Genomic DNA, 13,784 nt, shown 5'->3' on the forward strand with positions numbered 1-13,784 from the left:
TATTGTCTCACAGTCTGGGGATTTGAATGCCCAAAGCCAAGCTACTGCAATGTTGTTGCTTACTGAAGACTGAGAGGAAGATCAATTCTGAGGCTTGACACTTAGGTGACTGTCTTTTCTACATGTAATCTAAGAAAACATGCTCATAGTTCTTTACTTAGAAGAAGGATAGTGTGAAGTCTCTTAATATCATCTTCCTGTCCAAATTCCCTGATTTCCACCTTGCATAGGAACTGATCTTCCTCCATCAGGGTTGACCCTAATGCCTTCCTTTTTAACTTGATTATGTCTATAAAACAAATAATATCACATCTGGGATGCTGAGAGTTAGGAACAATTCCATCCCTCACAATTTGATAACCTTTATTTTGAACTAACAAAACCAGTATAGGATAGTTAAAACTCTATGGGAATGTCTATGAAGTCATTGTATGTACAGATTTTTAAACCATACTTGACTTTGCTTTCTGTTTCAATTTCTAAAAATTACCTTTCTGGAAGCTTTATAATGTGTCTTAACTTGGTTTTGATTTTATGTAATACTTGCAATTTTCTCCCCACATTCCTTTTAGAAATTTCACTTTTGACAATATTTCTTTATTCAGTATGTCTTTGTGGCTTTTATTAAATGTTGAACATATTCTAAATTTTTATTTTCCAGACTTCAGAAAGAGAGTCAGATGATCATTGCCAAAAAGAACAAGAGCTTCTGAGGGAAAACTTGAAGTTGTCATCTGAAAACATTGAGCTGAAATTTCAACTTGAACAAGCAAATAAAGACTTGCCGAGACTAAAGGTAAACTTACCTCTGTTATAATGCCTGAATTCACCAAATTCACCACTCAACTAAATTTACTTATATTACTTTCTGAAATGTATATACACAAGATATCTTTGTGATGTTATATCCATTTCCTGATTTTAAAGTTATTTACTGAGTCTCTACTTTGTTAGACATGCTTGTAGATACTAGAGAGGGCAGTCATTAAAGTCCAAATACTGATAGCACTTATCTTCCAATGAGACAGATGGCCCACAACACGCAAACAGTAACCTGTCTGTAGTAGTTTAGCTGGCACGAGATGCTATGGGACAAGAGGAAGCCCCAATAGGAAAAGAGGAGAGGGGAGGTCTGGCTTAGAGTCATGAGAGGGTTCGCATAGAAGAGCTAGTGGAGGAGTAGGAAGTGAGTCATACTGCCAATGAGAGTTCAGAGAATAGAAGTGTCAGCTTTGTGTGTTCCAAAGGAGGAAGGTTAGTTCTTACATTTCATTAGTAATCGTAATAACTGAAATCTATTTGTGGTTTTAGAAGTATTACTTCTGATGTTAATAATGTCTATCTTTGACTTTCTGTACCTTACCCTATTATGGTGACAGCTTTCCTCTTTAGCTAATTGTTTCAGACTCATTTTGTAATCAAGAGCATTAGCGTTCTGTCACTTCCACTGGTGGTAGAATTGCAATTATGCTTCCTGCTTCTCATTGTGATTTATACACTTAGTAATTGTTATTTGTACACTTTATACAGTGCAGTGTCTTCCATTCTTTTTGTCTACCAGAAAAATAAGTATCTATGTATGTGCATTATGAGACAGGAAAATGAGAGTGAGAAGCCTAATTTTTGTAGTGTATTAAGGCAGTAGTTTAGAAAATAGTTATTCAGTGTTTGTATACTAATACTCTTTATCTAACATGTTGTTAGTTAGGGTTTCTATTGCTGTCTTAAACATCATGAGCAAAAGCAACTTGAGGAAGAAAGGACTTATTTCATTTTGAGGAAGAAAGGACTTCTACATTATAGCTCATCAAGGGTTATTGGGGCAGGGACCTGGAGGCAGGAGCTGATGCAGAGACCAAGGAAGAAAGCTAATCACAGGTTTGCTCTTCAGTCAGTGCTTTCGTATACAGCTCAGGACTATCTGCCCAAGGATGACACCACGCGCAGTGAGCTGGAATCTTCCACCTCAGTCTTTCATCAGGAAAAGACACCACAGGCCTACAGCCTGATAATATGGAGGTGTTTTTCTCAATTGGGCTTCCTCTTCTGAGGTTCCTCTAACATGTGTCAAGCTGACAAAAATCCAGCACACGGATTGTTTAGACACAGTTGTTTGCTCTATAGTTGAGTTTTTAATTTAGATAATTTTTTCCTCTCTTTTTCAGGAGCTATCCTATTTTTATAACAGATTATTGTTATTTCTTTTATCTTTTAGAATCAAGTAAAAGATTTGAAGGAAATGTGTGAATTCCTTAAGAAAGGAAAAATGGAACTTGAACGGAAGCTTGGTCAGGTCAGAGGGGTGAGTCAGTGTCCTTAAGAATCAAGTGCCAAAGGTCTAAACCTCTGTTGATTTTGTATTGTGTTTATAAATTGAAGCATTCGTAAAACAAAAATTTGTTCAGGTAAGAATACTGTGACATACATGATGCATTCTCTGAAAATACTGAGACTAGCAATAGAAAGTACTTGAGCAAATACTGATTGTTAACATTTGTTTGAAAGTGAAAATATGAAAATATATATATGTACTCTAAATATACATATAATTTTATCTTTTTAAAAAATATAAATAAAGAATCTATGTTGGTATCTTCATTAGTTCATATATTAACTAAGCTAAACACATGGTTTCATTTCTGTGTAAAGAAAATGTTTATGTACTGGAGCAGTGGTTCCCAGCCTGCCTAATGGTACGACCCTTTAACACCGTTTCTCATGTTGTTATGACCCCCAACCATAACATTATTTGCATTGCTACTTTATAACTTTAATTTTGCTACTGTTATGTATTAGGTGACTTCTCAGAAAATGTTGTTTGATCCCAAACGAGTCTAGACCCAAGGCCATGTACAACCTCTGTACTAGAAGAGAAGCCTATCTATATCGAATACTTAGATCACACATCATAGAGTCTTTGACCCAGTACTAAGTATATGATTTAAGGAATATCAAATACATTTAAGCCCTGGTTTTCATTTATGGGGAGTAAAATTATAATTATTGTCTCATATACTTTAGAATTGTATTGAATTAACACAATCTTTAGAATCAAATATTAGCAATTATTAAAGATAAGTACAAAATTAGACCCATTTTCACATTAGTACATCATAATGTCTAAAGTATTACTTTTAAAAAATATGTATATTCTTTTGTAGTCTGGTAGAAGTGGGAAGACAATCCCAGAACTGGAAAAAACCATTGGGTTAATGAAGAAAGTAGTTGAAAAAGTCCAAAGAGAAAATGAACAATTGAAAAAGGCATCAGGAATAATGACTAGTGAAAAAATGGCAACTATTGAGGAAGAAAATAGAAAATTAAAGGTAATTTTTATGTAGTCATTTTATATGAATGTTTTACTATTTTAATTTGCATTGCTTTTTAAGGGGATTGTTAAGTATGCTCACAGTACGCTGAATGTCCTCAGTGGATACAGCTTAATTCTATATAGTCAACAGATTTACTGGCAAGAAATCTAAAGGTAGCTACGGAGTGTGTCTGTGCCATCTTTACTGTTTCTGAGCCAATTGTTCTTTTCTGTGATAGAGTAATTATGTATATCTATCTTGGATTTGATTTGTTAAGTAGGGATTCTGTGGGGGTTCCTTTATTTCCTTTTAATCTTAAAGGTCATTTTAATGAATAGCCAAGCTTGAGTAGGAACTTTGGTTATAAATAACAAGTTTGAGGGAGTCTTTAATTGTAATCATGTCAAATGAGGTATCAAAAGCTACTTACCTTTAGTTAAGTTTTATGAATTTAAATAATAACCTTCATTTTTACATTTAAGAGAACTAAAATAGAACTGCTTCATTTCCTCATGTTCCTTTGCTCCTCCATCACGTCCTATGCCCCTCTACCTTACTTCCTCTCAAATGCATGACCTCCTTTTCTTCATTAGTCATATATAAAAATGCATAAAGTCCGCTTCAGCTTGCTAAGCCCATTAAATTAATTGCTTGTGTATATGATTTCGTAGAAACAGTCATCTTTTCTTGATGTTTTTGTTTGATAATATGTTGCTTCATCAATTACCAGGCTGAATTAGAAAAGCTTAAAGCTCACTTTGGACGTCAATTGAGTATGCAGTTTGAATCCAAGAGCAAAGGTACCGAGAAAATTGTGGCTGAAAATGAACGACTTCGGAAAGAGCTTAAGAAAGTAAGGGGATTATGACTTATTACATTTATTTTTCATTTATTGACATATCCTGTCAAAATCAAAATTGATAGATCTTTGACGCCAGTATCTGTTCACAGAACATATTAAGAGAATTTATGAATTGTACTTTATCAAGACATACATTTATATGAAAATTTAGAACTGGGGTGGTTTTTGTTCTTATTTCTTCTACTTATTGGGAATTGTTCTAAGTTGGATAATGTCTCTGTGTTTCTCAAGTTCCTCATATATGAAATTGGGAGTAATAAATATTCCTATCTCTTAGCTGGGCATGGAATTGAACACCTGTTAGTCCAGTACTCAGGCTGGAAGGAGAGACCAGCCTAGGCAACATAGAGAACCCATCTCAAAAAAGAAATATATACACATATTATATGTCTCACAGAGCCATTGAGAAATTTAAATGAGTTAATATTTATGCATATGACTTAGAACAGTGCCCAATTTATAGAGCAAAGAACATAACCATTTTGTTAATAAGTTTCTTTTCTATTTAAATAATACAATATATTCCTTACTCCTGATAAATAGGTATAATTTTTAACATGCATTACCTAGTGAATGAACTAAAATTATAATTCTTAAAACTTTTAACAGTAACTCATTGTACTGTAAAGCCAGAACTGTACTCTCTTGAGTATTAAAGTTCATTCCTGGAAATAATCTGTCACTCACATGGTGCTTGTGTTAATAGCTGGGACTCGTCAAAACAAGCATCTTTAAGATGTAACAAGATTAACTGTCTCATTATTCTGGACATTTTCGTAAGAAACAGATGACAAATTTAGAGTATCCAGTAGATACTTTAGATATGTACATTTCTCTGCCTTCACTTAATTGATCTTTTGTGCTAATTACTATTTAGACAAAACCAAACATTTTCGCAGTTTTAAAACCAGATAGCTCCAGCTTGTTTTATGATTTCCAGCCTATAGTGGTAATTTTAAAAACTGTCATCTATGAGAACAGTATTATGTTCTGTCATAATTTACTAATTAATAAGCCTTCACTGATAGGAAATGGAAGCTTCCGAGAAACTACGGATAGCTAAGAACAACTTAGAGCTGGTGAATGACAAGATGGCAACTCACCTTGAAGAGACTGGGAAGAGATTACAGTTTGCAGAAAGTAGAGGCCCACAGCTGGAAGGCGCTGACAGCAAGAGCTGGAAGTCAATTGTGGTTTCAAGGTAGGATCAGGTAGTTTTAAATTTGGTCAGGTTTAATCAGTTCTATCTGTAGCATCAATACTTCAAAGATGACCAAATGCTGTATACCCTAGTTTGTGATTGGTGAACACTTTGGTTGTTTATCAGTGTCTCCACATTCTACCTTCTCATTACCAAAACTCAGTTTCTGTCTTAGCTGGTTTGGTTAGCTAGTTTTATTGGGAGACTACAGAATAGAGCAGACCTGCACTTGTGCTAATTACCTGAAGCTAGATGTGCATCCTGAAGTCGCTGGTCCTGGGCCAGGGCTGATGGTGCCCAGCTTCTCCTAGATGCTGTTTCTGAAGCATCAATGTCAGATTCTTGATTGGGTTCATTTATTTCTGATGCAGATATGTCCTAAGCAATTGGATATTTTACACTGCATCTGGAATGAGCTGCATTGCCTTTATTTATATACTGGGAAACTTTCTTGACAGAGAGCCCACTAGATGAATACAGCAGTCATGTTAGTGTCTTATTGGTCTCTACTTTCTGATTCATTTTCTCCCATCCTTTGAATACTTTCTATAAGTATATTGGATTCATGTCTATGGGACTAACTGTTGTCTCTGTGAAAGCTAACTTTATTTCACTGTGCATTTTTCTTTGATCTCATTGTAGGCCTCATTTGCCCTATTTGTATTGACATGATAGGAAAGAATGTGAAACCCATTATCATCATATCAGTCAACGAAAACTGAGCTGTAGCATTGAGGTTCCATCATGGACCTTGTATTGCTTTTCCCTCGGTCAGCCAGATTTAAGGAGAAAAGAAAAAGCTAAGTAAGCAGAGTTGAGAACACTGAGAGAGATGGCTGTAATCCTGGAGAAGAATCCTTTTTTCTTCCCTACCCTAGAGTAGAGTAGTCAGAGTCCCTATATCTCTCCCCTACATCTCTCGCTTTCCTGTCTACAGACAAGGCTTCTGTCAGAATGCTTATGAAGGAACAAGTGTAACAGTGTGAAGGGGAGAAAAGGTGTTGTGACATGTGTTGAGTGACTTTGAGATTTACTTTTTCCACAAATGTTCACTCAACATCTACTATTACCGTACTCTGTGTGCTTCAGGGTCTTTCTAAAAAGTCCAGTTTACTTAGGTTTCTTTAAGAGCCAGCTTCTATCTGTTAGAAAGACTTGCTTTTCACTGTGATATTACATAGATGATAGCCCTTTGTGGGTCAAGATATATCAAGCTGTGGAAATGATAGACCCTGCCCTTATTTTTCTACAGTTCTATGAGATAACAAAAATGATTACTTCCTGGCCTAAAAAGACTATTCAATTTAAAACAGTTGCGGATTGATGGTACTATTTAACCGTGATTGAAGATGTGTTTACATGTTAAATCACTTGAGTTCTTATTCTGAGAACTGCACATAGACAGCATCTTCAGGAAACATAAGTCTAACTTGTTTTCAAGACAGTCTTGCTGTGTATCCAAGGCTGATCTCAAACTCTGCCAGGCTTTTTCAAGTGCCCCACCTATATTTACCTGTAGGAGTGTTGTGTTTTATAAAAAAGAGAGAGCCAAAGATGTGTTTGATCGAGGCGCAGTATGGTGAGGTGGAATGGGGTGTCTCTGGGGGCCCATGCTGAGACACCCCTCCCCCTGAGGTACCAGCCACAGGATGGATATAGTATGGAATAGAGTTGATTTAGGACATGGGAAGTGAAGTTGGGAAGGGACGGGGAGGGGGCAGTAATATAGAGAGAGAAAGAGGGGAGGGGGAAGGAGAGAAAGGAGTGAGGGAGAGTAAGAGAACAAGGGGAGGGCAGACAGCCCCTTTTATAGTAAGCCAGGCAGTTGCCAGGTAACCATAGGGCAGAGTCTAGAAGTAAGGATAACAAGGAGGAGCCAGGTTAATGTATGGGCTAGCTTGGTGGTGCGGTAATATGATCAGGAAGGCCGTTAAGTGGCTGTCTTACTTATTATTCTGTTATGGTGAGGAGACGTTGTGAACAAGGCAATGCTTATAAAAGAAAGCATTTAAATGGGACCTTGTTTACAGTTTCTGAGGTTTAGTTCATTATCATCACGGCAGGGAGCATGATGGTACTTGGGCAGGCCTGCATGGTGATAGAGCAGTAGCTGGGAATCTGGATGTAGATCCTGATCTGTAGGCAGCATACAGACAAGACTGAGCCTAGCAAGGGCTTTTGATACCTGGAAGTCCACGCCCCCAGTGACACACTTCTGCCAACAAGACCACATCTTCTAATCCTTCAAATCCCTTCAAAGAGTTCTACTCTCTGGTGACCAAGCATTTAAATACAGGAGCCTACGGGATGGGGTTGGATGCAGGAAGGCATTCTCATTCAAACCACCTAAGTGTGGCTTTTGAACAGAGAAATGGATGAAGTAGCTTCTGATAGTTCACATTAACCTTTGGGATATCTCTGCTAGTTAGTCCTTGTCAAGTAAGCACACACTTAAGATCTGTCCGAATTATTTGAAAGTGTTTAGGTAATCATAACTCCCCTTCCTTATGCTGTCACTGTCAGATACTTTTCTATATCAATATTTTTTAAGACATTACATATTCTTTTCCTTAGAAACACTTGAATACAGTAAACATTGTCGTCCTGTAAGTATATGCCTGCAAAACTATTTGGCTCAAATTTTGAAGATCTCATTTGAGTTGATTTCTTTAGGCCATTTGTCATTTGCTTTCTAGTTACTAATCTGTGTTGCTTTCTCCTTTCCACAGCCTGCACTGCTCCTCACAGGCATGCTTCTGAACAGCTTGTTCTTTTCTGAAGTGCCTGCCCCTTTGACCTGTTTCTACCTAAACACCTCCTGGGGTAGAGAAGGGTATTGGAAGAGATTTTTGTAAACTGATGAATTAGGTATTCTCTTATGCTGAAAATAAGATATCAACTTAAAAGCTTTACAGTTGCCAAATTCAATCCCCACCTCTTATCTTAATCTCCATAGGATTACTTTAATTTTCTATTTTAATTACCACATGTTAATTAGGCTGCTTATCCCTTAACATCATCTTTAATGCTAAATACTTAGCCAAAGGTTTGACTAGAAGAAATACTATGTACATTGTCTCGCATATTTTACTGTAATTAAGCAGACTTTTAAACTAAAGAAATTACATATAATGCCCATAATAATTTTTCTTCATCTTTTTAGAATGTATGAGACCAAGATGAAAGAGCTCGAAAGTGATGTTGCCAAAAAGAATCAAAGTATCACTGACCTTAAACAGCTTGTAAGAGAAGCAACCGAGAGAGAACAGAAAGCAAAGAAATACACTGAAGACCTTGAACAACAGGCATGTAATTGTCTTTAAATGATAGAACACTGTAATACAGCTATCTCAAGACAATCTCTGAATTGCCTGAAGGTGAAAAAAATGAGCTCCTGACAGTGTCTCCCCTAGGAGACTCATCCAGTGAATGGTACTTACTCCCACTCACTTATGTATATGTATAAGCCACAAGCTGGGTCATCACTGAGTTCATTCTCAGTCTCTACATCGTCATCAGTAATCATGTCAAGTGTAGTTTTAAAGTACAACCCAAATATGAGTACTATTCAGGATGGAAGCCATTACTTCATACTGAATGCCTGCAGTAATTTCCTAATTGGTCCCTGGAATACAGCTCTTTTCATAGCCTGTATCTATGTACAACTATTTTGTATTTTCTACCTATGTTAATATTGGTTTTCCCAACATTAACCCTATCAAACCTTTGGACAACTGAATTTCATTTAAGCTTCAGGTTTTATACCTGGTTGCTTTGTCTAGAACAATAGTCACTATTCCCAATATCCATATAGCTGACTTGTGAACTTCTATCTTTCTTAAATTGAGGCTCTTCAGAGACCCTATATGAGCATCTTGTCCTCCCTAGATTATTTTTCTGAATAGCCTTTCTTGCTATCCCGATGTGTCACATCCTGTCACAGTATCAGTACTGTCCTCCCTCAGTAAAATCATAAGGAGTCTGTAGGAGATTCCAGCTCTTCCCTATGCTGTGTCCTCATTACCTAGGACATACCTGGGCATGCAGTAGTGCATTGCTCAAGAACTGATGACTTGAATGCATAGACTAGAACACAGAACTGTGGTTATTTCATGCCTCTCAAAACCCAAATCTTATACTTTATTAAATCTCATCTCTTTAAAACACCTTATTTCCATGATGAACTTTATCTTCTAATTTTCTGTTCTGCTTAAAGATTGAGATCCTCAAAAGTGTTCCTGAAGGTGCGGAGACAGAGCAAGAGCTTCTACGAGAGCTCCAGCTTCTTAGGTACATATATGATGTTTGACTACTTAAAATGCTTTCCAGGGTGTGTGTCTGTGTGTGTGTGTGTGTGTGTGTGTGCGCACGCGCGTGTGTGCACGCACACACACTTGTGCATGCTGCATGAAGGGGTTAGGGGGAATGTGCATGCCATGTGCTAAGGAAGGTCAGAGAACAACTTGTAGGAGTTGGTTCTCTCATTCCAAGAATTTAAATCAGGCCATCAGCTTCAGGGCATACATCCTTATCCACTGAGCCACCTGACCACTTATTTATTTTTATAAAATTATTTTATATAGCCAGACTTGCTATCCTTAAAGACTATGGTTTTCCCACGTTTATGATTATTTTGTCCTGTGTCTGGAAACAGAGAGGGGTGGGGGCAGGGAGATCCCAATAATAGTGTTTTCATAGTGTAACCTAGTTTAAATGTTTCTAGCAGCATAGCATTCAACCTGAGCATTCCAGAAGCAAATCTTAATGAAAGAGAAAGAAGTAATTCTATGCTTCTAGGAATTTCGTCTCCTTTCATTGTAAGAAAACTACTCTTGAAAATAGTATCAGGACTGATAGTAAAAATTTAGATTTTGTGTTGTTTGGTAATTGGCAGCATTGAAACCTGTTTACCTTGATAATGCTATGCCAGCTCTTCAGGATATGGTAACCAGCACAGGCCACCAGAAACCTGATCTGAGTACCATTTACCACTACTCTATATGAGTTGGCTACATAGAGAGTAGCACCTATTGTTTGTTTTTCTAACATGCTTCATTGTATTCTAGATTAGCCAATAATCAGCTGGATAAAGAAAAGGCAGAATTAATCCAGCAGATAGAAATTAACAAGGACCAAACTGGAGCTGAAAGTAGCACACTTGGTAATGTATTTCATAAAACTTATTGATGATCCCAAATTTTTGATTTAGTGTGTATATTTAGTATTTCTGATCATTAGTGTCAAATACCTGATAGGAGCATTCAGAGCTGTTCTAAATGTTCTGAATGTTCTGAATAGCCCCACACGCAGGCTCTGAAAATATTCCCATTTATCACTTTGAATTGCTTATTCTACTAAGTGACCTAAGTTTTTCTCTTTTTAATCCAGCTAGGTGTTACAAACTTAATCATAGCATGTTACCAAGCAATGAATGCTGCTGTTTGCCTCTAGTGTCTAAGTATACTTCCTTCAGTTCCTATGAACATTTTCTTCTAAATGTTACTAATTGTTCTCTTAATGTTAGGTTAGTAGTTTTAAAAAATACTTGTATTTTTTTGTTATAAAATAAATATGTACTTTTTGTTCACTTCTGTTCCTATTCAGAAGTTAGCAGTCATTCCCCTGTATAAAACATAATTACATATGAAACATTTTTTGTATGTGTGCTCACATACAGAATACAGTTGTTCTTATTTATTTGCAGATCTGTTCATCACTATGTATGTGTATGTGTCTATGTCTATGTATATGCATATGTATATATCTCCATCCCAGGGATAACAAGTTAGTGCTTGACATTCAGTTTTAATATAGAAGTGATCTGGGTTGGCGAACTGGGTACCTGTATACCCAGTTAGAGATTGAATCCTAGCTCTGACACTTTTAATGGGACAACCTCAGTGGGTTAAGACCACTGAACATTTTCTTTTGAAACTAAAGAAAATATGAGGATGAGTTGTTTGTAGAATCTAAGATGACAATTTGAGCATGTATATTTATGAATATATTTTCATTTCTCCTGTGATCCATTTGCTAATTGTTTTCTACCAAGTTTATAGGATATCACTTTTAAAAAGGGAATAGACCTTATATGTATATTGAATTTTGTATATTTTTTTCTGGATGCACACACTATAATTCCAGCTACCCTTAACTTACTACGGAGACCTCTTAAGATCTATACATCATTCATGTCTCTAATAATTCCATAGTATGCTAGTGAATGGATACCAGTGAGCAGTTTACCTCAGGGTAGATGCTTAGCATAGTTCTATAGCTTCTGGCATAAATGCACTGTACCGCCTAACTTAACTATGCTGTCCATTATCTGATAGTTGAAGTGTCATGTTCCACCCCACAGGATTATACCAGTTTTATATTCTGAATCATTTCAAACTATTCATAGAGCTCCTAGAGTCCTGATGCTCCTTTGTGTTAATGTGTGATATGATTTGTGCCAGGCACTATGCTTAGGGCTTTTTTACTTTTTTCTTAGAATGTTATAGGATCAGTATTGTTGTCCTTATTTTATTCTTGATAAATGATTAATAACCTATCCTCAAGATAGAGACAAATGGGAAGTGGCATAGAAAGGCCAAGCATTAATTCTACGAATGTTCAGAACTCCTTGCCATGCCTGGTCTTAACCCCTGTGCTACTGTGCTTCTTGATAACTGAAGCCAAGATTCATCCACCTGGAAGTGACGTGTGACTGCTAGTTTGGTGTGCTCTTAAAGTAGTACCAAAGATTTGTTGATTTGTTAGGAAGTTCTCTAATTTGTCCAATCCCAAGCCCTTATATTGCATATGTCTTAAGGAAGACATATACATACATATTTTCTTCATGCAGTATTTCATCAACAGTGTGTATAAGATCTCAGTGGCTATGCTCAAGCTAATAAATATATGAATACTGATCATGTTACTGGGGCACTACTCGAAGTAGACAGGTAATAGAATCAGCCACTGTGTCCATCAGTAGATGCACTGATAAAATGTGGTGCATGTGTATATATATGACAGTTTAATTTAGTCATAAAAATTATCTGTAGGAAAATGTGACTACAAATCATCTTGTTCAATAATATAGGCCAGTCTCAGGAAGACAAATAGTTTCTTTTCTTCATCTGTAGAATTGAGATTTACATGAGATATGACATAAAAATAGAAAGGGAACTTTTTTTTTTTTTGCCTCCAAAAGGAAAATGCATTGTTGTTTGATTAGAAACCTTGTTTGTTTGTCCTGTATCTGAGTTATAGAAGACCACCCCAGAGCACTCCAATACACTTCTTCTCCTTATCATGAAAACTTCATTATTTCATCAAACTTGAACATTAAAACAAAACTCTTTACCTTTCAAAGATTGCATAGATGACATAACACTATTTCTTAACTTTGTGCTATGTGACAGCAGCTGATTCCTCCTGCACTCCTTCATCTGTGCCACATACCTAGTCTTAGATATTTTGCATATAGTGTAAAAAAAACTTATATGCAGTAGCCAAAGCTATTTGGTGTGAAGGCATAAATGGCCGGCTTACTTTTTTAGCTCTTTGCCTGTATATTTAATACCTAACAAATTTACTGGATGCAAGATTTTTCTCTCAAAAATAAGAATTTCTCCCATATAAAAAAAGAATAGTCCACATTTCTGATACCTAGCAGCTACACCTGCTTGCTTGCTGTGTTATGACCATACCTACTAGTGGTAGCATACAGTTTGCATGAGAAGTTTTCCCACCATACAGTGCCAGATGACGCCAGACCTTAGGATTCAGGTTTCCTGATTATTCTGAAACAAATCCTCTATCTTTATCTCACTCACAGTAAAGAAAAACATAAGTCATAATTTTTCTGACTATTTTGGCAGATTCTGATCAACTAAAGGAAAAGATAAATGTCAAGGAGACACAGCTCAGAAAGTCGGAGCTAGAAAAGCAACATTTGAAGGTAATTCTTATTTGTATCTAACTTTAGTATGCTCAGTGTTTTATGAAAACAGCTTTGGGAAACAATTTTTTATGATCACCATCTTTAAGTATGTGCCTAAAACCTCATGGATTTATTTCACACTTACTATACTATTATTTGACTCATGACAACTTTTTATTAAACAACTATCAACAGCAAAAAATCAGACAAACAGGACTAGAGAATAAATTTATTTTTAAATTGTAACCAATGCACATCTTTTAATAGCATTTTTTTAAACTATTTTCTTAATTTGTGAGTCATGGTGGAAAAAGTGTTTTCTAAGTATCTTTTGAAATTATTTTCAGGGATCTTTCCCTTAAATCATTTCTGTTCTCTCCCTTAAGACTCCAGAAACAGAGTGTTCTGGAAGTGAGCACTGGCTGCTCATCACTGATTAGTGTAAATGCCATGAGCATTCACTCTCCTTCAGCAGCT

At 36.3% G+C, this 13,784-nt stretch overlaps 1 protein-coding gene across 1 annotated transcript in view; it reads left to right on the top strand.

Annotated features, from left to right (window-relative positions):
* Positions 1–13,784, top strand: part of Cep290 (centrosomal protein 290) — an 81,346-nt gene that overhangs the window by 66,915 nt on the left and 647 nt on the right. The window contains exons 44-52 of the mRNA XM_028783031.1: positions 662–796; positions 2,216–2,302; positions 3,162–3,326; positions 4,042–4,164; positions 5,202–5,374; positions 8,538–8,679; positions 9,591–9,664; positions 10,441–10,535; positions 13,246–13,325. Of these exons, the coding sequence (XP_028638864.1) occupies positions 662–796; positions 2,216–2,302; positions 3,162–3,326; positions 4,042–4,164; positions 5,202–5,374; positions 8,538–8,679; positions 9,591–9,664; positions 10,441–10,535; positions 13,246–13,325 (1,074 nt within the window). The remainder of the gene's footprint in view (positions 1–661; positions 797–2,215; positions 2,303–3,161; positions 3,327–4,041; positions 4,165–5,201; positions 5,375–8,537; positions 8,680–9,590; positions 9,665–10,440; positions 10,536–13,245; positions 13,326–13,784) is intronic.

Source organism: Grammomys surdaster, unplaced genomic scaffold (genome assembly GCF_004785775.1).
Source record: "Grammomys surdaster isolate TR1022 unplaced genomic scaffold, NIH_TR_1.0 958, whole genome shotgun sequence".
Lineage (NCBI taxonomy): Eukaryota > Metazoa > Chordata > Mammalia > Rodentia > Muridae > Grammomys > Grammomys surdaster.